We start from the raw sequence: 27908 nt of genomic DNA, 5'->3' as shown, positions 1-27908 counted from the left end.
GACTGGTGAATGGTTACATTTAGAGACTGCGTCATCACCGCCCCCACCGGCATTGTTCCTTCAGGGCCTGTTGCACCCCACCGTCACCGTTTCTTCAGGGTCTGTTGCGCCCCATCGTCACCGTTTCTTCAGGGCCTGTTGCGCCCCACCGGCATCGTTTCTTCAGGGCCTGTTTTGCCCCTCCGGCATCATTTCTTCAGGGCCTGTTGCGACCAGTTTTATCCTGGAGTATCGAGGCGTCAAGGCAGCTGCATCAGCGACCTCTACACGGCTACGCCTGTGAACCTGACAGACCCCTGGAAGGATACGTTTATTATAGTAGATAAGGACCCCCAGTTTGGTCATACGTGGCCTATAGCACCCCGGGCAAACTGGGTTAGTCGCATCCATAATAAGAAAGTGTTGTTAGGTTTGTTGAGTCCCTGCGTGGACTGGTTATTGCTAACCCCTTTTGTTTGCTCAATATAGCCCCAGCGGCTACAGTTTATAAAAGTTGTTTCCACAAACCACACTCAGTCTCGTGCCTCGTCACTGCATCCTGCGAACCTGCTGAACCCTACACACATATCATGTGAACATCCTCACCTTGCACCTCAAAGATCATAGATCTGAAACTTTGTGATGCTGAAATGGGCAATTTTCTGTGTGGGCAATTTTCTGTGTGGACAATTTTCTGTGTGGACAATTTTCCGCGTGGGCAATTTTCCGCATGGGCAATTTTCCGCGTGGGCAATTTTCCAGTGGGCAGCTAGAAAGCAGACAAGAATTGCTAAGAAAGTGATTAGACAGCTGACTGGAGCAGAGTTTAGTAGAAGCTGAGGCAATCCCTGCAAAAACAATTTTGTGAATTTTGAATATATATATATATATATATATATATATATATATTTTTGTATATACTTTGTCATAACAGTCGCTACTGCCAATTTCTAGGCAGCAACCACTAATCAAGAGGAGCTTGTCTTCGGCTGCTGCTCTCTGCATCAGTGGTGACAGAACACAAAGCAATCAGTATAATAAATTTAACATTTTCAACTAAGTTGGGAAGCACGGTGGCTCAGTGGTTAGCACTGCAAGGGTCCTGGGTTCAAATCTCACCAAGGACAACATCTGCAAGGAGTTTGTATGTTCTTCCTGTGTTTGCGTGGGTTTCCTCCGGGCACTCCGGTTTCCTCCCACACATACATACACAGACATACTGATAGGGAATTTAGATTGTGAGCCCCATCAGGGACAGATAATATGTGCAAACTGTAAAGCGCTGTGGAATATGATAGCGCTATATATAAAAATAAAATTTTTTATTATAACTAAGTTGCTATCAATGCAGAGCATAGCAGATGGTGACAAACATCCCAACTACTGTGAACAGCATAGGCAGCTAATGAATGAAAACAATATTAAATCATGGGCACTGCGCATGTACTGCACAGAAATTACTCTCGTCAGCTATCTGCCGTTCGTATCGCCGGTAATTTTGTGAAATTTTTGTGATCTGCTGGTAAAGTTGTCCCAAATGTAAACAGAAAGTGTCCCTTTTAAAGAAAACGCTAACATTATAATTAATTTTATGTTTTTACATACTTGTTAACTAAGGTTGGAGTTAGAAAATGTGTTAAGGTTTAGCATTAGGGTTTGGATTATGCTTAGGGTAATAACATAGTTACATAAAAAAGTATTAAAAAGTAAAAAAAATATATATTATAACATTATATAACTTTTTACTTTTAAAAATCTTTCTATATTGGATTTTCAAAAAAGCAAAACAAAAAATCTTGAGGGGCAAGAGGAGCACTTTATAATTGCGTTATGATTTTCTTAAAATGCAATGTATGTACTTGGGAAAAGGGTCCAATAACGATCTGTTGGAAGAGAGTCAGAGTCCAAAAATTAGGGGGTTTGCTACCCCAGGTGATAACAGTCCACGTTTTATCACTCACTGTACATGGATAATCATGAGATGAGCTAGACAGCATGATATCTAGGTAAAGAGACTATAACAGAACTCAGGAGATGCCATTTCAAAAAAGTTTAACACAAAAGCAATGGAAGTCATCATATTGTATTGTGTGTTCCTAGTTTTGTAGCATTGCTCTACAGATTTAAGAATGTCCTGTGCTTCATAATGTATTCTTAGAATTAATTATAATGCATATTATACATATTGCTTAAATGGTAGATATATCACTTATTTACATTGTTTCAGTTAAAAATAGTCTCATATATACTGTGTATATATATATATATATATATATATATATATTTTGTATATATATATTCTTTTTATGGATAACCAACAACTTGTTGACATTGAATTATAAAAGACAGTAGGTTATAAAACAGTTGAGAAAGTGGTAACACTCTCACAAAGTCTTTAAAAGGATCTTTTAAATGTGTTTTCTTCCCACTTAACTGTAGAAAATAGTTGTCCTATGCAAGAACGATTTAATTTTTTTCCTTTTTATTAATTCACTGTAGCCTGCAATACCGAAGTATGCAAAACTATCAGAACCTGAGTTTATGGATGAAACAATGGAGCGTTATATAATTCCAGAAGGAATTCGACCAGTCCTTAAGGAATTCAGAATAGAGGTAAAGATTACATTGTTACCAATAAATTTGTAAAGCAGACAATGTTTCACATACAATCAATTTTGGTAATCGTGTTGGTTTCCTAATATACACTTCAACTTTTTTTTTTATAACTACTTAACCTAAAATATGGAGACAGTCAAAATGGATGGAGAGCAGAAAAATTGTACCATTCATTAGAATTTTTGTCCCTGCACAAACTAAATACTGTCCTCAAAATTGAAATTACAACACCAAGAAGGAAAAGTTGCACTTCGGTATGCAAATCCTCAATATCTGCTGCTGGCAGCTACTTTTACAATTGCCGACCAATGATTTCCTAGATGTGATTGATGTGAGGCCAATCTAGAGATGCTGCAGACCATGGTAGTACGATTAGGCCACACAAGCTGCTATCAGTAGCAGAAGGAACATGCTTCCTGGATTTGTTGCCCAAATTTAGGCTAATATTGTATCCAAGACATTAATGGGACTCATCATTGAAGAGAATAGACCTCTATTCCATCCTTTATTGCTCTAATACAGCCTTCGGCCTCCATATGGAGATCATGTGGGTAACACCATGAAGAGGCCTTTACAAAGTAACATCACACCCTTACTACTCTGAGGACTATGGTGTGGGGTATGCTGTAGCCAGACCACTCTACTCATCTTTCCAGACACATTACAGCTTGGCGTTACATTGATTTGGTGGTGGAATCAGTGGCATGACCATTTCTCAAAAATGCCCCAGGAGCTGTTTTTCAACACAGCAACACCAGGCTGCAAGTTGCTTGTGCTACTGTAAGCAGCCTAATCATGCTAAGATAGCCAGCAAGGTCTTTAGGACTTGTCTCTCATTGAGCACATCTGGGACGTCATTGGTTGGCAATTGCAAAGTGAGTTGCCAGCAGTGGATCTTGATGATTTGCGGGCCTAAGTATATTCACTATGGCAAATCATTTCTCAGCCAAGCCTTAATAAATTCATATTCAATGCTGAATAACTGAAGATGAATGGCATAACATTAACATGTCTATTGATCCTGTGAATTCCAAAATACCATGACTCTTTCTTCTTGGTAATGCAATTTCAATGTTGAGGAGTATAATATAAGAAGGCAGCAGTGTTATTAAGGTACTGTATGGCATGATTATTTCTGCACTGTATGATTGCATTATTTGGTATCCCATATAGAATGCACTTAGTATCTAGAGTAAGTAAGACAATGGAAGCAATATTTTAATTATAGATTATATGTATGGACACTTTCAATACACATTTGTATTTATCGTTTATTTGAACATTTTTATTTTTAGGTTCTTTTCTGGGGACTGCGAGATTTACGAAGGATAAACTTATTTGAAGTTGAGCAGCCTCAGGTGCGGATTGAATGTGCTGGAAAAATAGTGGAATCTGAGGTTATACTGAGCTGCAAAGAATTTCCCAATTTCACTGAACTTGTGAAATATATCGATGTGGTGAGTAGTACAACATTGTCATATTTTTTTTTTTCTAGTTTGTTTTTTTTTTTGCAAGGGCTTTGGCCATACGTAAAATACCTGAATTGTTCCAATGGTGGATTATTATTATTTATTATTATAGCGCCATTTATGGATCTATATATATTGTGAGGCAGTGACCGGTATCATATGTGAGGGTCGCGAGGGTCGCTATGTGTCCCCCAGGATGTGCTCTGAAATGTATTAGCTCCGCTGGAGTGCCTTGTGATCACAGCAATGGGCCTGTGACTCGCAGGGCAGAATAAAAGTAAGTTTGAACCTGGTCAAGCTATTTGGACCAAGGAGTTTGTTTAGGAAAACCCGGTATGGGCTTTTAATTTTGAAACGGACTGCAGGAGGGTAGTGGGGTCCGGTCCGTTTCCTCCAGCCCAGGTCTTATGAGTGGCCTATGGCCACAGGTTGGAAAAGGAAAAAAAATCACTGCTGGGAGTGTTGATTTAGTCAGTGTTGCTCTGGTGAAGAAATACATCAGGATAAGACTTTGCCCACAAACAGCAACCTTGTACGCCTTCAGAGTCCTCCTGGATGGAGAAAGAAAAATGTTGTGAAGAAGAAACGGAGAGTGGTGGTCATGGGGGATTCCCTGTTGAGAGGAACAGAGGCCGCTATCTACAGACCGGATATAACTTCAAGAGAAATGTGCTGTCTTCCAGGTGCAAAAATTAAAGATGTGTCTGACAGGATATCAGGACTCTTCAGACCTACAGATGACTACTAGAGTTGAGCGATACCGTCCGATACTTCAAAGTATCGTATCGGATGGTATCGGCCGATCTTTAAAAAAAGTATCGGTATCGCCGATTCCGATACCGGAAGTCCCATTCAAGTCTATGGGACTTCCGGTATCGGAATAAGAAAAACCCTTTCCTGCCCTTGTACAGCCTCTCTGGGGTCTGTACGGGCCTTTCGGGGGGCTGTGCCGGCCTGCCAGGGGGTCTGTGCAGGCTCCGGTGGTCTGTGCAGGCTCCGGTGGGCTGTGCCGGCCTGCCGGGGGGCTGTGCCGGCTTGCCGGGGGGCTGTGCAGGCTCCGGGGGGCTGTGCCGGCCTGCCGGGGGGCTGTGCAGGCTCCGGGGGGCTGTGCCGGCCTGCCGGGGGGCTGTGCCGGCCTGCCGGTGGTCTGTGCAGGCTTCGGGGGTCTGTGCAGGCATCGTCCGATGGGACTACAAGTCCCATCGGGCGATGCCTGCTACCATGACAGTGATTGACACATTAGCCAATGATGGGACAGTAGTAGTCCCATCATCCGGCTAATGTGTTAAATGTAAAAAAAAAAAAAAAAAAAATTACATGCTACATACATACAACATGCATACTACATACATGCTACATTCATACTACATACTACATACATACTACATATATACTACATACATACTACATACATGCTACATTCATACTACATAAATACTACATGCAACATACATACTACATATATACTACATACATACTACATGCATGCTACATACATACTGCATGCTACATACATACTACATGCTACATACATACCACATATATACTACATACATACTACATGCATGCTACATGCTACATACATAACACATATATACTACATGCATGCTACATACATACTACATGCTACATACATACCACATACATACTACATGCATGCTACATACATACTACATGCATGCTACATACATACTACATGCTACATACTACATATATACTACATGCATGCTACATACATACTACATGATACATACTACATATATACTACATACATGCTACATACATACTACATGCTACATACATACTACATATATACTACATGCATGCTACATACATACTACATACATACTACATACATACTACATGCATGCTACATACATACTACATACATACTACATGCATGCTACATACATACTACATGCTACATACTACATATATACTACATTCATGCTACATACATACTACATGATACATACTACATATATACTACATGCATGCTACATACATACTACATGCTACATACATACTACATATATACTACATGCATGCTACATACATACTACATACATACTACATACATACTACATGCATGCTACATACATACTACATACATACTACATGCATGCTACATACATACTGCATGCTACATACATACTACATGCTACATACATACCACATATATACTACATGCATGCTACATACATACTACATACATACTACATACATACTACATGCATGCTACATACATACTACATACATACTACATGCATGCTACATACATACTGCATGCTACATACATACTACATGCTACATACATACTACATATATACTACATGCATGCTACATACATACTACATACATACTACATACATACTACATGCATGCTACATACATACTACATACATACTACATGCATGCTACAAACATACTACATGCTACATACTACATATATACTACATTCATGCTACATACATACTACATGATACATACTACATATATACTACATGCATGCTACATACATACTACATGCTACATACATACTACATATATACTACATGCATGCTACATACATACTACATACATACTACATACATACTACATGCATGCTACATACATACTACATACATACTACATGCATGCTACATACATACTACATGCTACATACTACATATATACTACATTCATGCTACATACATACTACATGATACATACTACATATATACTACATGCATGCTACATACATACTACATGCTACATACATACTACATATATACTACATGCATGCTACATACATGCTACATACATACTACATACATACTACATGCATGCTACATACATACTACATACATACTACATGCATGCTACATACATACTACATGCTACATACATACCACATATATACTACATACATACTACATACAATACATTCATACAATACATACATAGACATACAGTACATATAACATAGAGTAACATACTTACCAATACTTGTCACATTGTTCCCCGAAGCCATTGTCTTTTCCGGAATAAATATTAACATAACAAACCACAAAAATACTCACCCACGATCCGAAGCAGTCCACGAGTGTGTCCCACGACGATCTTGGGTAGAGAACTGCAGCATCAGCTGTTGCTGCCGTTCTCTACGGGCTGCAGGAATCCAATGACGGAAGGTAGGTATCCTTCCGCACTGTATTCCTCCGCCACTTAAAAAAAAAAAAAAGTCCCTAGTCTCACTTTATGCCATTGCTGTGTGGGAATTTCCCACGCAGCAATGGCATAAAGTGAGACTAGGGACTTTTTTTTTTTTTAAGTGGCGGAGGAATACAGTGCGGAAGGATACCTACCTTCCGTCATTGGATTCCTGCAGCCCGTAGAGAACGGCAGCAACAGCTGATGCTGCAGTTCTCTACCCAAGATCGTCGTGGGACACACTCGTGGACTGCTTCGGATCGTGGGTGAGTATTTTTGTGGTTTGTTATGTTAATATTCATTCCGGAAAAGACAATGGCTTCGGGGAACAATGTGACAAGTATTGGTAAGTATGTTACTCTATGTTATATGTACTGTATGTCTATGTATGTATTGTATGAATGTATTGTATGTATGTAGTATATATGTGGTATGTATGTAGCATGTAGTATGTATGTAGTATGTATGTAGCATGCATGTAGCATGCAGTATGTATGTAGCATGCATGTAGTATATATGTAGTATGTATGTAGCATGCATGTAGTATATATGTAGTATGTATGTAGCATGTATGTAGTATGTATGTGGTATGTATGTAGCATGTAGTATGTATGTAGCATGCATGTAGTATATATGTAGTATGTATGTAGCATGTAGTATGTATGTAGTATGTATGTAGTATGTATGTAGTATGTATGTGGTATGTATGTAGCATGTAGTATGTATGTAGCATGTAGTATGTATGTAGCATGTAGTATGTATGTAGCATGTAGTATGTATGTAGCATGCATGTAGTATGTATGTAGTATGTATGTAGCATGCATGTAGTATGTATGTAGTATGTAGTATGTATGTGGTATGTATGTAGCATGTAGTATATATGTAGTATGTATGTAGTATGTATGTAGTATGTATGTGGTATGTATGTAGCATGTAGCATGTATGTAGCATGTATGTAGCATGTATGTAGTATGTATGTAGCATGTAGTATGTACGTAGCATGCATGTAGTATGTATGTAGTATTTTTTTTTTTTTTTTAACATTTAACACATTAGCCGGATGATGGGACTACTACTGTCCCATCATTGGCTAATGTGTCAATCACTGTCATGGTAGCAGGCATCGCCCGATGGGACTTGTAGTCCCATCGGACGATGCTTGCACAGACCCCCGGACATCAGCACAGCCCCCCGGCAGGCCGGCACAGCCCCCCGGCAGGCCGGTACAGACCCCCACAGGGTGCACAGCCCCCCGGCAGGCCGGCACAGCCCCCCGGCAGGCCGGTACAGACCCCCACAGGGTGCACAGACCACCGGCAGGCCGGCACAGCCCCCCGGCAGGCCGGTACAGACCCCCACAGGGTGCACAGACCACCGGCAGGCCGGCACAGCCCCCCGGCAGGCCGGTACAGACCCCGGGCAGTCCACACAGCCCCCCAGCAGGCCGGCACAGCCCCCCGGCAGGCCGGCAGAGACCCCCGGAAGGCCCGAAATGACGGCGCATCATGATGCGCACACATCGCGCATCATGATGACGTCAGTCTGTCAATCAACTTTGAACTTCCGATTCCGATGCCGAATTCCGATATTGAAAAAATATCGGAAGTCGGTATCGGAATTCCGATACAGCAAGTATCGGCCGATACCCGATACTTGCGGTATCGGAATGCTCAACACTAATGACTACCCATTCCTGCTACGACATGTGGGGACAAATGACACCGCAAGAAATGACCTGGAAACCATCTGCAGAGACTTTGAAGACTTAGGCAAGAAAGTGAAAGAACTGGGAGCGCAGGTGGTCTTCTCTTCCATCCTCCCAGTGGATGGCCATGGAACAAGGAGGTGGAATAAGATTCTGCAGGTGAACAACTGGCTTCGTCGATGGTGCCGTCAGCAAAGATTTGGATTTCTAGATCACGGAGTGAATTACTTATACGATGGACTACTTGCTAGAGATGTGGTGCACCTTACGAAGACTGGAAAACATGTATTTGGAAGTCGCCTTGCTACACTTGTAAGGAGAGCTTTAAACTAGAACAACATGGGAAGGGAAGCAAAAGACCAGAAAAAGCCATACACCTGACAAAGGCTATTGAGAACTCTGCTATTAGAAGTGGAAAGGAAGGACAAAGACAAAAGAATCTAATTAATAAAAATATTGGAGAAAGAGAAACCAATCACAAACTAAAATGTTTCTATACTAATGCACAAAGCATGGGCAACAAACAAGGAGAATTGGAACTACTAACACAGGAAAAGAAATATGATGTCATTGGAATCACTGAAACTTGGTGGGACAATACACATGATTGGAATACAAGACTAGAAGGATACAACTTATTTGCAAGAAACAGACTTGATAAACGAGGAGGAGGTGTCGCATTGTATGTTAGAAACGCGTACATCTGCACAGAGATTGAAGCTTCAGAGACTGGGAGTTCTGTGGAAACTGTTTGGGTAAGAATACAAGGACAGAACAATGGAAAGGACACCTTTGTAGGCATTTACTACAGGCCGCCTGTGCAAGCTGAAGATATGGATGAACTCTTTATGCATCAAATGGCCAAGTTCTCCAAAAAATATGACATAGTTGTTATGGGAGATTTCAACTATCCAGACATTTGTTGGGAATCTCTCTCAGGCAAAACTAACAGGTCAAGGAAATTCTTATCCTCTCTTGCTGACAACTTTATTTTCCAAAAGGTAGGGGAGAAAACAAGGGGAACTGCTACCTTGGATCTAATCCTTATAAACAGGGAGGAAATGGTTGAGGAGGTAAAAGTGGCTGGGACCCTAGGAGGTAGCGACCATGCTATTTTAGAATTTTGGATAACTAGAGGCGGAAGACCTGTGAAGACTCAAGACGTCAAGGTTAGATTTCAGAAAGGCAGATTTTAAGGGATTCAGAAAGAGAATTGGAGGGATCCAATGGCTGGATATCCTTAAAGACAAAAATGTCCAGGAAGGATGGGAAATCTTGAAAAATGAAATTCTCAAAGCACAGTTGCTAACAATTCCGAAAAGAGGGAAGAATAGGAAGCATTTAAGGAAACCAGGAAGGATGAACACAGAACTTAAGCACATGCTAAAAAGGAAGAAAAAAATGTTTATAAAATGGAAAGAGGGAGGCATATCTAAAGAAGAATATAATGCTGTCTGCAGAACCTGCAGGGCACAAATCAGATTAGCTAAAGCTGAAAATGAATTGAGGCTTGCAAGAGATGTCAAAAGCAATAATAAAGGATTTTGGGGATATGTCAAAAGTAAAAGAAAAGTCAAAGATGCTATAGGATTTTTACAGGATGAAAATGATGAAATGGTAAGACAGGATGTTGAGAAGGCTGAACTTTTAAATTCCTATTTTGCATCTGTTTTCTCTCAGAAAGGAAATGTAACATCAACTGTTCTTCACTGTCCTATTAAGGGAATAGAAGAATCCAGGATATCTATAAACAGAAAGCTAGTGAGGAAACACTTAGCTAGCCTAAATGAATTCAAGTCTCCAGGTCCAGATGAATTACACCCCAGAGTACTGAAGGAGATAGCAGAATAAATTTTTGAACCCCTCTCCATAATCTTTGAAAATTCTTGGAGAACAGAAGTGCCAGAAGACTGGAGAAGAGCAAATGTTGTTCCTATCTTCAAAAAGGGGAAGAAGGTGGACCCAGGCAACTATAGGCCGGTGACTCTGACTTCTATACCAGTAAAGATCTTTGAACAAATTATTAAACAACATGTATGTCAGTACCTGGATAAGAATGAAGTGATTAAACAGAGTCAGCATGGGTTTGTAACTAATAAGTCATGTCAGACTAACTTAATTTCCTTCTATGACGGAATCACTGATTGGGTGGATCAAGGAAATACTGTAGATATAGTATATCTTGACTTCAGCAAAGCATTTGACAAAGTATCTCATACAATCCTTATTGAAAAAATGACTAAGTATGGAATGGACAAGGCAACTGTTAGGTGGATTCATAACTGGCTTAGTGATCGGACCCAAAGAGTGGTCGTAAATGGCTGCACATCCAGTTAGAAGAATGTCTCAAGTGGGGTACCACAGGGCTCTGTCCTGGGCCCTGTATTGTTCAACATCTTTATCAACGATTTAGATGAAGGAATTGAGGGTAAACTGATTAAATTTGCTGATGACACAAAGCTAGGAGGGATAGCTAATACTAGAGAAGAGAGAGAGGATTCAAAAAGATATAAATAAACTGGAGAAGTAGGCAGCAACTAACAGAATGGTTTTTAACAGGGAGAAATGCAAAGTACTACATCTGGGCAATAAAAATGAAAAAAGCATATACAGAATAGGAGGAATAGGGCTAAGTGACAGCACATGTGAAAAAGACTTAGGTATACTAATAGATCACAAACTGAATATGAGTCAACAGTGTGATGCAGCAGCAAAAAAGGCAAATGCAATTCTAGGATGTATTAACAGAAGCATACAGTCTAGATCACGTGAAGTCATTATTTCCCTCTACTCCTCTTTGGTCAGACCTCATCTGGAATATTGTGTCCAGTTTTGGGCACCACATTTTAAAAAAGACATCAACAAACTGGAGCAAGTTCAGAAAAGAGCAACCAGAATGGTGACCGGTCTGCAAACCCTGTCTTATGAGGAAAGGTTGCAGGATTTGGGAATGTTTAGTTTGCAAAAGAGAAGACTGAGAGGAGACTTAATAGCTGTCTACAAATATCTAAAGGGCTGTCACATTGTAGAAGGATCAACTTTATTCTCATTTGCACAAGGAAAGACTAGAAGCAATGTGATGAAACTGAATGGGAGGAGACACAGATTAGATATTAGAAAAAACTTTTTGACAGTTAGAGTGATCAATGAGTGGAACAGGCTACCATGAGAAGTGGTGAGTTCTCCTTCAATGGAAGTCTTCAAACAGAGGCTGGACAGACATCTGACTGGGATGATTTAACGAATCCTGCTTTGAGCAGGGGGCTGGACCAGATGGCCCAGGAGGTCCCTTCCAACTCTACGATTCTATGATTCTATCTGCAGAGCACGCCCTGTGTGAGTTAACACAGGGCCAGCGGAGCCAAAGGTACTGGCAACCCTCCCTGCGTACCCAGCAGTATGTCGGTCACGGCAACTGTCCTGGACAGGCGTTTTGTTTACCCGGCTGCGATCCGGAAGATACAGCATGCTGTGCACTGAGTGAATTTTTTTGTTGGACATTGTATTGTAAGGGTTCCAATGGATTGTGATGAATAAGAAAATGCTCACACAAGAATTGAATTTACTAAATTGATTTACTTAATAAATGATAAGATCAAATAATAAACAGTATAAAACTATAAATACATATGCATTAATCAGAAACAAGCATTATTCATACGTTACATTATTCAGATAGACGTCGACCAGTCATCCTCCAGGAGCCAAAAAGAGAGCAAGCACATGTGTCCTATTTCTTTTAAATGTCCAGCTAAAAGGTGTGTCCAGCCCCACCATGTGGAGAATGATGTCACAAGTCTATTGTACATTGGCTATAAACACATCCCCTCAATACCTGTTTTAACCAGTATATAATACAGGAAGCTGGAGGGGGCCTCTTGTGTGCCACATGGCAGAAATACAGCAAGCTGGAGGAGGTGCTTCGGAGCACAAGATAACATCCTTGGGAAAGTTAACACACCCAATCTAATTAGGGTAGTTGCCTTGAATATCAATGGTCCTTTGTTGATGGATAAACAAATGACCAGTAATTTACATTCCTTTATCTTAATTAAGTTTCAGTGACCTTTTGCTTACCTCATCTCAGTGTATATTATATTAAACTGATTGAAACCATATAAAAATAACTCATAGTATACAGACATTAAACACCTTTTTGTTTTGAACTTGCTTGGGTCACTGCCTCATAACTGCACAGCGTGGACACCGCTGCGTTACAATATTTTAACCATATTTAATTGGCCGGTATGTTTGTAAGACAGCATGACATGTTTTTGGATCTCTCTATTAAAACATTGCATATATGTACTGTGAGTGCATATTGTACATATGTACTGTAAGTAGAATCACAGCAGTACATTTGAGGCTGACATGACCATTGTAACAGAAAAGAAATGTTGAATATTATCAATGCAATCACAGGAACTCCCAGAGCAAGTATATCTACATCCACCTCTGAGTATCTTCGTGGTTGAAAAACGAGCATTTGGCCGCTCTGTCATGGTTGGATCTGCAGTGGTGTCTCATCTTATGAAGTTTGCACCAAAGGAATTGGAAGAGAAGAGTGAAGAAACAGAAGATAAGAGTAAGAATTCCATTACAATGTAGCCCTTGGCTCAGTAGAACTTCATGGCTTTAATGCTTTTAATGTATTTGTCTTCAAAACCATCTATAAAGTGCAATCACAATAATTCAACCCTAACTAAGTTTATTAGCAAAATTTACAAACAATTTTAATACCTCAACATAACTAATATAATAAGTTGTTTCTTCAAATTCAACACAAAATTAAATTTTTTATCACTATTGATGCAATCGTGATATGTAGCCAGACACCAGCAGTGTTCTGGCAGTGTTGTTGAGAAATCTTAGTCCATTTATTTTCAGCAATTGCCCCTATTTCACTAATTTTCTTAGGATTGTGTGCTGCAAACGTCTTCTTAAAATCCCACTAAAGATTTTCTATGGGATTAAAGTCAGGCAACCGTGAAGGTTACTTCAAAATATTCCATGACTCCTTCTAAAAACAAGTCTTGGTGGATTTTGAGGTGTGCTTGGGAAAATTATCCTGTTGTGAGGTTCAATGATAGCCAAGCTTCAGCTTCCTCACAGAAGCATGATGTTTTCTCCAAGGATTTCCTGATACTTGACTGAATCTATCTCTCCAGATACTGCAGGTTTCCAGTGTAAGAAAAAGCAAAGTTGTCCCACTGCCAAGGCGCTGCCATGCTTTACTTTAGGCAGGATGTTCTTTTTAGTATATGCTTCATTCTTCCTCCTCCTGACATACTACTGACCCATAGGCCTGAAAAGTTTAAATTTAGTACATTGGTCCACATATTAGATTCCCACAACATATGTGACTCATTTATATGGCTAAACCTACTAGTGCCAATTTTCCTTGGCTTTTGGATAAGTAGAAATGGTTAGTAAGCAAACTGAAACTTCACTCTCTGTTATGACTAAAGCTTGCTTCAGGTTCTTTCCTGTCAGGTGAGCATTTTTGACCATCTCCTTAGGAATCTGGTGGCAGTCAGTGATCACTTAAGGCCCCGTCTCACTAAGCAATCTCGGTAGCGAGATCGCTGCTGAGTCACAACTTTTGTGACATAACAGCGATCTCACCAGCGAGATCGCTATGTGTGACAGCGATCAGCGAGCGGCCCCCCTGCCGGTATTGCTGATCGCTGCAAGAAATCTCCGGACATTTCTTTGGTCGCTGGTCTCCCGCTGGCCAGCACGCATCGCTGTGTGTGACAGGCGGGAGACCAGCGATCAGGTGTAAAAAATAATAAAAAAAATAAAAAATATAGTTATTCTCACCTTCCGACGTCGCGTTCAGCCATCCTGCCTCTCTCCACGCTCCGGTCCCAGTGATCCTTTGCACGAATGACCGCGAGATTTTGTTATCCCGCGAGACAGTGACATCTCGCGGTCATTCGTGCAAAGGATCACTGGGACCGGAGCGTGGAGAGAGGCGGGATGGCTGAACAGGACGTCGGAAGGTGAGAATAACTATATTTTTTATTTTGATTCTATTTTTTACAGGATGGCCAGCGATGCCGGGCGCTCGGCATCGCTGTGCTGATCGCTGGTGAAGCTGTCTGTGTCACAGCTCACCAGCGATCACATAGCGATTTACCAGCGATCCTGACACCTTCATATCGGTGTCGGTATCGCTGGTAAGTTGCTATGTGTGACGGGGCCTTTACTCTTTCTGCCTCTTCTAGGTAGCATAGCCAATGTTCCTTTAACCTTGAACTTATGAACTATGCTTCCAGCTGTATCTCTAGGAGCATACCATGCCTTTACTATCATTTTCTATCCCTTTCTCTGTGGAAGACAATCATCTAATCTCCTAACTTTGTGAAGCACTCTTGAAGTAGTCATATACCTAACATGCAATCAAACATCACAATTAACAACTCCCTAGCAAGGCCAGGTATCTGATGCATTTATAGCAGGCATAACTGATGCAACTGATAAAAATCTTGATTATGATGCAACACTTGATTTGCAAATGTGTGCTCTTATGAGTTATTATTTACAGCAGGAAGGGGGATATACTAAAATATAACTAATATAGCAAGCCACTTGTTGTATTAGTTGTTTTGAGCTATCTAAATTGTTCTTGACTGACATATTGAAAACAGCAGAAATTTTGCAAATTGTGCCTAAAAATCTAATTAGCAATAAATTTGAATCATTTTGATTGCGACTGTACATTATAGTATCTGTAACTTATCAATGGTTTAATTCATAGCTGCAGCAACATAAACATAGATTAGAAAGTTTTAATTTTCCAAATATAGATTTAGACCCAAGTAAGGAAACATGGCTGGGCTACACTGCCTTCAAGAAATCTGAAACAATGGATTTTGTATTTTTGCAGAGAAGAAAGTCTTTTATCGGTTGAATTCACAGACAGCTGTTATCAATGTGGAGGACGAAAGGGATGGAAAGTTCAACCCTCTTAACCTAGTAATGGTATTGTACAACCAACAGATTATAATATAATTTTACATAAAATGCTTCAGAGAAGTATAATAATAATAACTTACAAGCTCTCAATGCAAGTCTTTGACTACCAGAACAAGGATCTCATAGACTTGTATTTAGTTGTGACCTCCAACTCGCTCGATAAAACATCCGTCAGGTCACAAACTGCCAGAGACCAACGAGAGCAGCTTTGATAGACAGTGAAGATGGTGGCAAGTTAGTATCAGATTAGGTGGATTCACTACAACTGATCTGATCTTTTCTAATTTCATTTTTGGGGGCAGTGACGTGAGCTAAAAACAGTAATTCTGCCATTTTTTTTTCTTTAAACTGAAAATGTCCAATAAAGCCGAGGAACAGATTCGAGTTCATAGGTGTAGTAATATGGCAGCCACTGGGACCTTCATTAGACCCCGGCCGTCTTAACAAAACATCAGCATCCAAAATCACATTACTGAGGAAGTAACTATCCTCCATTCCTAACTCTTAAATTTTTCAGCTCTCAGGTGCTGGTAAAATGCAATCTACTTTATATGGAGCTTGTCACCCAAGGGTTAATTCAACAAATATAGCGTTAGGGACATAATCTAGTTTTTCATTGCCCCACTACAAGTGCATTATGTAATATATGCTAATTTCTATCTCCATGTTTCAGGATCCTTTGAAGAGCTTAGGAAAAAAAGTTACCAAAGATGAAGAGCTAGAAGAAGAGCGACCGGATCCTGAAGAGCTGGACTGGTGGTCTAAATACTATGAATCTCTAAGGGACATGGAAGATCATGTATGTGCCAATTGCTTATTCATAGACGTAATAGGCAAAAATTACAGAAAACTAAAATATTAAGGGCCTGTCACACTAAGCGATATCGCTAGCAATATCGCTATAACTAGTGACGTCATAGCGATATTGTTAGCGACATCGCTATGTGTGATACCTACGACCCGCTCCCCCGCTGGTTATCGCTGATCGCACGAGAACAGGCTGGACTGTTTCTCGTCGTCAGCTTCCTGCGGCGCTTCCTGCTGTGGAGACCAGCGACGCGTGGAGCCGGGCGGGAGGACGCAGGATCGCCTGGTGTCACAGGTAAGTAGCGACCCCCGTCCCCAGCGATGTCGCTAGTGAGATCTGCCTGTGTGGCAGCTCACTAGCGACCACTTAGCGATGTACCAGCTCCTGACCGCGTCATATCGCTGGTCGGGATCGCTGGTACATCGCTAAGTGTGACAGTAAGCTCTTTATTTACCCTCCGTGAGCCTAGCCCTGTGCCTCGCCACTGCCCCAATCTCTGTTTGGCTGCAGTGGTAATGTCACGCCGGCATCGCTTCCACCAATCACTGAACTCAGCAGTTTTGTAGAATCTTTAATGAGTGAACACTTTTTATTCTTGGAGCGAAATGCATCTAGTAACCTATGTCCAACTTATTGTATAGAGGGATTCCACTACTGTATATACATCTATTGTTTTATTGTAGATGGATGTAGCTGACGAAGATGATGAAGGTGAAAATGAAGAAGGTGGAGGTATGAAACCCATGAAATTAGTAGAGGCAGGTGATATCACAGTGGAAAAAGCAAGAATGGCGCAAAGATAAAAACCCTACACTAGAATGAGGCTTTAAATAAACGGATTCTTTAATAAACAGAAATATATTTAGGAGCATTATTGTGTTTGTTCTTTTGCACAATGTGTTGCATCGAGTCATGTACCTTCAATGTGCTGAATGAAGCTTCGTTTTATACTATTTTATAAACCAATCATAAAGAATAATTTGCAGGTTTTTATGGGATTATAGACATAAAATACATTGATATTGTCAGCCATAAAGTTGTTCATTTCCTTTTCAAATGTTTATCGTACCTAGATTCGTACTGAGAGGATGGCCGGTGAATTCTGTGATCACACAATATCTTACATATTGTTATATGCATCTTGCATTTAGATGGAATGAATATCCACTCCATAGATGCTGCAGGCGAGGAAGAAACAGTGGAAGTGGAAATTGTGAAACCAAAAAGGAAACCAATTTCCACTTTAAAGGTATGCTTGGGTTATATGGTCATAAATAATGGGAGGAAACGCTGAAATGTTGCTGTGCTCCTTCTTGTGATGTGAAAACTGGTGGCGCCTTGCACTCTACTGGCATGTGAGATTTTCTGGTTAGATTGAGGTGGAATCTATCCCTGATATAACATGACACAACTTGAATGGAATCTGTCAGCAGGTTTTGCTGTGGATTCTGATAGCAGAATAATGTGGAGACAGACAGCCTAGTTCCAGCAATGTTTCACATACTGTGCTGCTTGGTGCAGTTTTGATAAAATCACTGTTTTCTCTGATGTAGTTATAGAGTTAAGACTTCTGGCCAATCGGGGTTATAAAGATTAGCCTGACTGGCCAAACAGTATTGGGGGCGGGGTTATAAAGATTAGCCTGACTAGCCAACACATGAGACCTAGTCCTGCAGTGATAATCTCCTGCTGATAAATCACTGATTTGTATTTAAACTACAGCGCAATAAGTGACACATCCCTGGAATCAGGATCTCGGCCTCAACATTATGCTGATCTCACCTTTAAATAGCAAAAACCTGGTGACAGATTCACTTTACAGAGGTTTTAACTCACTATTTTTGTTTACAAAAACAAGCAGCATGGTTTGATAAAAAAAGCAACCACAGTTTACCAGTTCCAGCTGCTCTTCTCCTAGTACTGCTTGGTTCTCTGATTGGTCTTTTTGTTTCCTCCTCTGACTGAGATGGGAATGAGTCCATGCCAGCACGGAGGGCAGCGGACTTCCTCTGTGAAGCCCCGCCCCCCGCCGTGCCTCCTCCAGTTAGCTATGCCTATTTCTGCATGTGGCTTCATGCGGCCTGCGTACCCAATCTTTAACATTGGGTATGCAGGCCATGCCGCGGTATGTGGATGCCGCCGCATGCATTGTTTTGATGATGCGGCGCCCGCAAAAAATTCCAACATGATGCGTTCTACGCGGGTCGCCGCACCATCAAAACGATGCATGCGGCAGCATCCGCATACTGCAGCACGGCCTGCGTACCTAATGTTAAAGATAGGGTTCGCAGGCCGGATGAAGCCTCATGCAGAAATAGGCGGAGCTAACCAGAGGAGGCGCGACGGGGCAGGGCTTCACTGAGGAAGTCCATAGCCCTCCGTCCGCAAATGTGAAACCAGCCTTAAAGCACCATTTCAGCTTTTTTTAATTGTAGCGCTGGAGTGGTGCTACTAAGCTAATTAACCAGCACCTTGTCTTATACTTACAAGCTAAAGTTTTCATCTTTTCCTGGTGCTGCTCCGGTCGTTCTCCACTAGTTTGTGACCTGTCAGATTGTTTTAGTGTTTGATGGGCGATCCAGAAGTCATGACTGTAAATGTAAATCTATGAGACAGAAAGAAGCTTTCATAGACTAACATTGAGAGCTTGTGATCGTTACTGCTGACTTCCAGTCAGTCAGAAGTTGTGGTCACAAGTTGGCGCCACGGGATGGAGCAGTTCCAGGAACAGCTGAAGACAGTGGTTGGTAACTAGAAGACTAGGCTCAGGGATGAATATAAATGCTGGAGTGGTGCTTTTAATACAAAGGTGGACATATCATTGGTGTAACCTGTGCAGTTGCACATGGGTTCATGAGGTAAGGGGGACATTTTCACCTCCAAAGCAGCAAGGAATTTCTGTCATAAACTATTGTACTGATGAGGGTTCATATACTATTCCTGCACTGGGGCCCTCTTCTGTCTGTGTCCACCACTGGGTCCAGGGGTTGTCAAAGATGAATGGGGGTAATAAGCATACAAGCCCTTCTCGTATGATATTTACATACTGCACCTGCAGATATTTAATATAATATTTCTAATGCACTAATAAATGGTCCATTGTAAAGGCACGCTTAACAAGTTGCTTACAAATTCTACAGTACCATGTTCTTGGTTTGCTCATTAAAAATCTTATAACAAGTTGCCTTTTAAAGGGAATGTGTAAAACCGCAAGCAAGGCCTGCTTTAGGGGCATTAAATCTAGGTATTTGCCTAGGGTCTCCACTGCAATGGTGTGAGGTTAATATCAGCACACTATGTGGCCGCTATAGGGCCTGTGAATCTGAGGGCCATAGTGCCAGCGCCGGCTCAGGCCCCCCCATCCGCATCACACATTCAACTGTATCAGCATCATAGATGCCGATACAGTAAAAACCAATGATGGTGGAGAGAGTGTCAGGTGACACTCCCTCTCCCGTCATTCCCTCTCTGTGTCTGATGCAGCGGGGGCAATGACATCACTTCATCACTCGTCACGCTGTGCTGGCCAGTGAAGCTACTGAGTAAACGCGTTGCAGAGACTGGAGCAGCGGAGAAATGGAGAGAAATGAGTATTTTATTTTTTAAATCAGTGAGTACTTGATGGCCATAATAATGGTAGACTATGGGGCTGCTGTCATGGTATGCCTAGGTTACTTTAGGCTAAAACCCCGGGACCCCTGCAGTGTCCCTCAGACTAGGGAAAACCCTGTCTGTCCCTCAACCCAGGGTTTACACTGAAGGTGTGCCTGCCTGGGCCTCCACCCTGTCCCTGTCTCCTGTCCAGCCCTAAGCTGAACCCACCACCCTCCACCCGGTGAGGGGACCAGACACCAGACCCCACAAATACGTATGGACAGGGGTAAAAGAAACACCACACCGTTAATACACAAGGGAATACAATAATGTGCAAGGGCAACCAAACATATATATATAACAGATTGGAGAAAGAACAACTGAGAGATATACTGCACCAGATATCAGACGCTCCAAAACCACCACTGCTGACCGGTATTGCTAGCACTAGGCAAAAGCTATAGTCGGCGACGCCCATAGTCAGGACGGACTATTTAAAGACCAAGGGCGTGGCCCAGCCCTCAGCCAGCATGACAACCTGGTTAACCCTATCCCGACTGGAACAGAATACCCAACAAAGTCCCTGAGCATACTGTAGTGGAATAGGGTATTACCGCTGTCTACCGGACACCCTGGTGTGAACAGTGTCCGACATGACAATACTGTAGTGGAATAGGGTATTACCGCTGTCTGCCGGACACCCTGGTGTGAACAGTGTCCGACATGACAGTACCCCGCCTTCTACGAGGGACCTCCGGAACCTCACCATGTCGAGGACCTGGCTTGTCCGGATGGCGACGATGGAACATAGTAACCAGTCGATCAGCATGAATGTCTGAGGCCGGCACCCATGTCCTCTCCTCAGGACCATAGCCACGCCAGTGGACCAGGTACTGTAGAGTGCGACGCACAACCCTAGAGTCCACCACTTTGGACACCTCAAATTCCAACGCGCCATCCACCAAGACGGGAGGTGGTGGCCCGGGAGAACCATCCACCAAACCCACGACCTTTTTTAGCAATGCTTTGTGAAACACATTATGAATCTTATACACAGCCGGCAACTCCAAACGAAATGCCACGGGGTTGATCACTGCGGAGATCCTAAATGGGCCAATGAACCTGGGACCCAACTTAAGTGATGGTATCTTGAGCTTGATGTTCCTTGTAGATAACCACACCCAATCACCCACACACAGGTCCGGACCTGGCACACGTCTGCAGTCAGCCACCCGTTTGTACCTGGAACCCACCTTCAACAAGCGCTGCTTGACTCTCCTCCAAACAGACGACAATTGAGCTCCCAACTGGTCCTCCTCAGGGACGCCAACCGAGCACCCCTGACTCAAGGTACAAAATTGAGGATGTTGACCATACACACTAAAAAAAGGAGATTCCCCAGACGATTCCTGGCAATGGTTGTTTATTGCGAATTCTGCCAGAGGAAGAAACGCTGACCACTCTTCCTGATTGTCGGAAACAAAGCAGCGCAAGTATTGCTCCAGGTTTTGATTCATCCGCTCAGTCTGCCCATTCGACTGAGGGTGGAAAGCCGATGAATGAGATAATTTGATCCCAAGGCGAGAACAAAAAGCTCTCCAAAACTTTGCCACAAACTGCGTACCTCGATCAGACACAATGTTAGACGGGACACCATGAAGTCTGACCACCTCGCGAATAAATATCTGAGCAAGAGTCTTAGCATTGGGCAAAGATGGTAAAGCAACGAAATGTGACATTTTGGAGAACCTATCAACAATTACCAAAATGACCGAGTTCCCCGCCGAGGCGGGCAAGTCAGTAATAAAATCCATGGAAATCTCAGTCCATGGCTTACTGGGCACCCCGAGAGGCTGCAACCTACCAGCGGGACGGGAACGAGGAGTCTTGGCCCGTGCGCACGTGGTACAGGCAGACACATATGAGGCCACATCCTGCCGGATTTTAGGCCACCAAAAACGACGCGATACCAGTTCCAGAGTGCTCATAACCCCTGGATGACCTGCCAGTACTGTGTCGTGATGTTCGCCTAACACTCTAGAGCGTAGATGTAGTGGCACAAAAGATTTATTAGCAGGCAACCCCGGCGGTACCTCCTCCTGAGCCTCCGCAATCTCTGCCTCAATTTCTGTCGTGATGGCAGATACCACCACACCCTTTTGGAGAATAGGCACCGGCTCTTCACATAACTCTCCACCAGGAAAACACCTGGATAAAGCGTCTGCTTTAATATTCTTCGAACCAGGTCGATAGGTAACAATGAAGTTGAACCGGGTGAAGAATAATGCCCAGCGAGCCTGTCTGGAGGACAGGCGCTTAGCAGATTCTAAATAAAGCAAATTCTTATGGTCGGTTATCACAGTAATCTGATGAACAGCCCCCTCCAAGAAGTGTCGCCACTCCTCAAATGCCAATTTGATGGCCAACAATTCCCTGTTGCCAATATCATAATTACGCTCCTCAGGCGACAGCTTCTTGGAGAAGTAGGCACACGGATGCAACTTGGCCCAAGATGGGCCCTGAGACAGTACAGCCCCCACTCCAACCTCCGACGCATCCACCTCCACGACAAACGGTAAGGAGACATCGGGCTGCACCAGAATGGGCGCTGAGGCAAAACTATTCTTGAGGAATTCAAACGCCTGTACCGCAGGCTCAGACCAGTCAGAAAAGTCGGTACCCTTCTTAGTCATGTCAGTAAGTTTGGCAATCATAGAGAAATTCTTAATAAATTTCCTATAGTAATTGGAGAAGCCAAGAAATCGCTGATGCGCCTTAAGATTATCAGGCCGATCCCAATGTAGTACCGCCTGCACCTTTGCGGTGTCCATCTTAAACCCTGAGGCGGAGATTATATAACCCAAGAACGGTAGCTCCTGTACGACAAACACACATTTTTCAAGCTTGACATAGAGCCTGTTCTCTCTGAGCAACTGCAGGACCTGTCTAACATGCTCTATATGTGTATCACGGTCGCGAGAGAAAATGAGGATGTCGTCTAGATAAATTATAACAAATCTCCCCAACAAATGAGAGAAGACATCATTTATGAAATGTTGAAAGACCGCCGGTGCCATAGTCAACCCAAACGGCATTACCAAACTCTCAAAGTGACCCTCAGGGGTATTGAATGCCATCTTCCACTCATCCCCCTGACGGACTCTTATAAGATTGTACGCCCCACTGAGGTCCAGTTTGGAGAACCACTTGGCACCAACCACTTGGTTGAACAAATCGGGTATAAGTGGCATAGGGTAAGGATCACGAACCGTAATCTGGTTGAGTTCTCTGAAATCCAGACATGGGCGTAAACCGCCATCCTTCTTTTTAACAATGAAGAAGCCAGCAGCCAGAGGAGAAGAGGAAGGTCTAATATGACCCTTGCTCAGACTATCCGCAATGTACTCCTTGAGAGCTAGCCTCTCGGGCCCTGAGATATTAAACATTCTAGCTTTAGGTAACTTGGCCCCTGGTTTCAACCTAATAGCACAGTCATAGGGGCGATGCGGTGGTAGTTCTGAACAACCTTTCTCAGAAAATACATCCGCATAGTCCAGCAACGGCTCCGGGATACTGGGAGTCAAAGTGGAAATACATGTAGCCAGGCACCTCTCCTGACACTCCCTGCTCCACTGAATTATGTCCTGGGTCTTCCAATCAATAACAGGATTATGCAATGACAACCATGGAAAGCCCAGAGCCATCTGAGCCGGTAAGTTACTAAGCACCTTACAAGTTACCCGCTCTGAGTGTAATACTCCAATGTGGAGTTGTATATCCAACACACACTCTGTGATCTCCCCTTGAGACAACGGGGAAGCATTGATGGTAACCACCCGGATGGGGTTCGGCAATTTCTCCACCGGAAATCCCGCTGTATGCGCGAACTTCTCATCAATGAGATTGGCAGCTGAGCCACTATCAACAAACACTGTAATAGAGAGCATTTGCCCCCCAAGTGCTACCCTAGCAGGGAGCATACACTGGGAAACCATGACGGAGGATACACAAAGGCTCAGACAAGACTCCTCCAAACCCTCTGAGCCTATCAGTTTTCCGCCGGCGCGCCCTTCTTAGGTACCAGGGGGCAAGCGTTAATAAAATGTCCTCCTTTGCCACAAAAAAAACAAACCCCCTGCCTTCTGTGCCAAGGACGTTTAGGCTTGTTACTCGGTGACTGTGCTATACCAGCGATCTGCATGGGTTCCACGGATTCACCCGAGGCAACCTCACCTACAACTCCCCCACCTCCCGGAGGCAACGAAACCAGCGCCCCCTGACGGAGACGGCGGTCTATGCGTACTACAAGTGCCATCGCAGCCTCCAGAGAGGCGGGAGTCTCGTACATTAGGAGAGTCTGTTTAACCCTTCCAGAAACCCCATGCAAAAATTGACTTCTAAGCGCAGGGTCATTCCACTGCGTGTCCACCGCCCAGCGCCGGAATTCCGTGCAGTAATCCTCAGCTGGTTGCTCACCCTGTAGTAGTGAGCGTATCTTAGACTCTGCTAAGTTTAATCTATCCGGATCGTCATAGATCAAACCCAGAGCAGAGAAAAAAAAATCTACAGACTCAAATGCCGGTGAGTCAGAAGGGAGTGAAAAGGCCCAAGCCTGTGGATCACCACTCAGCAAAGAAATCACCAAGCCCACGCGTTGAGCCTCATTACCTGAGGAATGTGGAAGCATACGGAAATACAATTTGCATGATTCACGAAAAACTGTGAACTTACCACGATCACCAGCAAATCGTTCAGGAAGGGTAAACTTGGGTTCAGCTGCCCTGGCTGCAGCCTCAGCAGGTACCGCAGGAGCTGACAGGCCTTGTTGCTGGACCGCCCCTCTAAGTTCAGTGACCTGTATGGATAGAGCCTCCAGCTGCTTGGTTAGGGAAAGTATAGGATCCATAGTAAGTAACCCCTATATTCCCTATCTATACTTTTTTTTTTTTTTTTTTTACTTTAGTATTTGGGCCGACTATAATGTCATGGTATGCCTAGGTTACTTTAGGCTAAAACCCCGGGACCCCTGCAGTGTCCCTCAGACTAGGGAAAACCCTGTCTGTCCCTCAACCCAGGGTTTACACTGAAGGTGTGCCTGCCTGGGCCTCCACCCTGTCCCTGTCTCCTGTCCAGCCCTAAGCTGAACCCACCACCCTCCACCCGGTGAGGGGACCAGACACCAGACCCCACAAATACGTATGGACAGGGGTAAAAGAAACACCACACCGTTAATACACAAGGGAATACAATAATGTGCAAGGGCAACCAAATATATATATATATATAACAGATTGGAGAAAGAACAACTGAGAGATATACTGCACCAGATATCAGACGCTCCAAAACCACCACTGCTGACCGGTATTGCTAGCACTAGGCAAAAGCTATAGTCGGCGACGCCCATAGTCAGGACGGACTATTTAAAGACCAAGGGCGTGGCCCAGCCCTCAGCCAGCATGACAACCTGGTTAACCCTATCCCGTCTGGAACAGAATACCCAACAAAGTCCCTGAGCATACTGTAGTGGAATAGGGTATTACCGCTGTCTACCGGACACCCTGGTGTGAACAGTGTCCGACATGACAATACTGTAGTGGAATTGGGTATTACCGCTGTCTGCCGGACACCCTGGTGTGAACAGTGTCCGACATGACAGCTGCATTATACTATATGTACTCTATGGGGTTGAATTATACTCTATGAGAGCTGCATTATCCTCTATGGGGGATACATTATACTCTGGAGAGTGCATTATCCTATATGTACTATATTTGAGCTACATTATATACCATTGAGGACTATGGGGAGTGCATTAGGCTATATGTACAATATGGGGACTGCATTATATGGGGTCTGCATTATACTATATGGGGGCTGCATTATATTTTATCAAGGACTATAGACTGTGTATTATACTGTATGTACAACATGGGTGCTGCATTATACTCTGTCAAAGACTATGGGGTGTGCATTGTACTATAGGGACTGTACAGTATTGGGCTGAATTATACTGTATCAAGGACTATCCAAAGAAATGCCACCCCACACCATTACTGACCCACTGCCAAGCCAGTCATTCTGAAGGATATTGCAGGCAACAGATCGCTCTCCACAGCGTCTCCAGACTCTGTCATGTCTGTCACATGTGCTCAGTGTGAAGGTGCTTTCATCTGTGAAGAGCACAGGGTGCCAATGGCGAATTTGCAAATCCTGGTGTTCTAGAGCAAATGCCAAGCATCCTGCACGGTGTTGGGCTGTGAGCACAACCCCCATCTGTGGACGTCGGGCACTCAAACCATCCTCATGGAATCAGTTTCTAACCGTTTGTGCAGACACATGCACATTTGTGGCCTGCTGGAGGTCATTTTGCAGGGCTCTGACAGTGCTCCTCATGTTCATCCTTGCACAAAGGCTGAGGTAGCGGTCCTGCTGCTGAGTTGTTGCCCTCCTACGGCCCCCTCCACATCTCCTGGTGTACTGGCCTGTCTCCTAGTAGCGTCTCCAGCCTCTGGACACTACGCTGACAGACACAGCAAACCTTCATGCCACAGCTCGCATTGATGTGCCATCCTGGATGAGCTGCACTACCTGAGCCACTTGTGTGGGTTGTAGAGTACGTCTCATTCTACCACAAGTGTGAAAGCACAACCAACATTTAAAAGTGACCAAAACATCAGCCAGAAAGCATTGGTACTGAGAAGTGGTCTGTGGTTTCCACCTGCAGAACCACTCCTTTATTGAGGGTGTCTTGATAATTGCCAATAATTTCCATCTGTCGTCTATTCCATTTGCACAACAGCATGTGCAATTGATTGTCAATCAGTGTTGCTTCCAAAGTGGACAATTTGATTTCACAGAAGTTTGATTTACTTGGAGTGATATTCTGTTGTTTAAATGTTCCCTTTATTTTTTTGAGCAGTGTATATATCTTTGCACCGTGGTAGTGGGTAGATAAAAAAAAATAGAATTATTATTTGTAATTGTTTATTTTTATTTTTTATATTTTTATTTATATTAACTTTATTTTATTGTTCCTGTATCCTGTTGTGTATAAATATGTGATTCTTCAGATTTTGAATTAGTCTACAGTATGCCTGATGAAGAGACCTGAGTAGTCTTTATAGCTTGCTAATTATTACTTTCTTTTCAGTTAGCTATTAAAAGGTATCAACCACTGAGGGCTCTAAAATTGTAAAATTTTTCTAATAACTGAGTCATTTTTCTGCAGATTTATAAAGGAGAGCTTGAGAATGAATTTGACAAGTTTGAAGATTGGCTATATGTATTTCCTCTGCATCGGGGCAAGGCATTGGATGATGAAGATGGTGATGATGAAGATAACTTTATGGGAAAATACAAGGTACATTTTGCTGCCAGTTAATATGAAATATGATATGGTTTTGATTTATGATATATTTTTACATAATTGTGTTTTCTAGGGTTCTTTCTATATTTATCCTACAAGTGAGGTCACTGAAGAGTTCCAGATAATGAAGGGTGTCCCAAGGAATCGCCCCGTAAAAGTGCTTGTCAGAATTTACATTGTAAAAGTGAGTAAATTGGA

The 27908-nt window shown here is 42.8% G+C and overlaps 1 protein-coding gene across 1 annotated transcript in view; it reads left to right on the top strand.

The window, feature by feature from the left end:
* The window catches only part of LOC141069645 (fer-1-like protein 4), a 232535-nt gene that overhangs the window by 156461 nt on the left and 48166 nt on the right, over positions 1-27908 (top strand). The window contains exons 28-36 of the mRNA XM_073559385.1: positions 2479-2592; positions 3891-4052; positions 13384-13546; positions 15854-15948; positions 16616-16741; positions 17434-17482; positions 17902-17999; positions 27573-27704; positions 27784-27894. Of these exons, the coding sequence (XP_073415486.1) occupies positions 2479-2592; positions 3891-4052; positions 13384-13546; positions 15854-15948; positions 16616-16741; positions 17434-17482; positions 17902-17999; positions 27573-27704; positions 27784-27894 (1050 nt within the window). The remainder of the gene's footprint in view (positions 1-2478; positions 2593-3890; positions 4053-13383; positions 13547-15853; positions 15949-16615; positions 16742-17433; positions 17483-17901; positions 18000-27572; positions 27705-27783; positions 27895-27908) is intronic.

This window comes from Dendrobates tinctorius, unplaced genomic scaffold (assembly GCF_039654945.1).
Source record: "Dendrobates tinctorius isolate UK_male_01 unplaced genomic scaffold, ASM3965494v1 ptg000270l, whole genome shotgun sequence".
Classification (NCBI taxonomy): Eukaryota; Metazoa; Chordata; class Amphibia; order Anura; family Dendrobatidae; genus Dendrobates; species Dendrobates tinctorius.
This window is presented reverse-complemented; position numbering and strand designations above follow the sequence as displayed.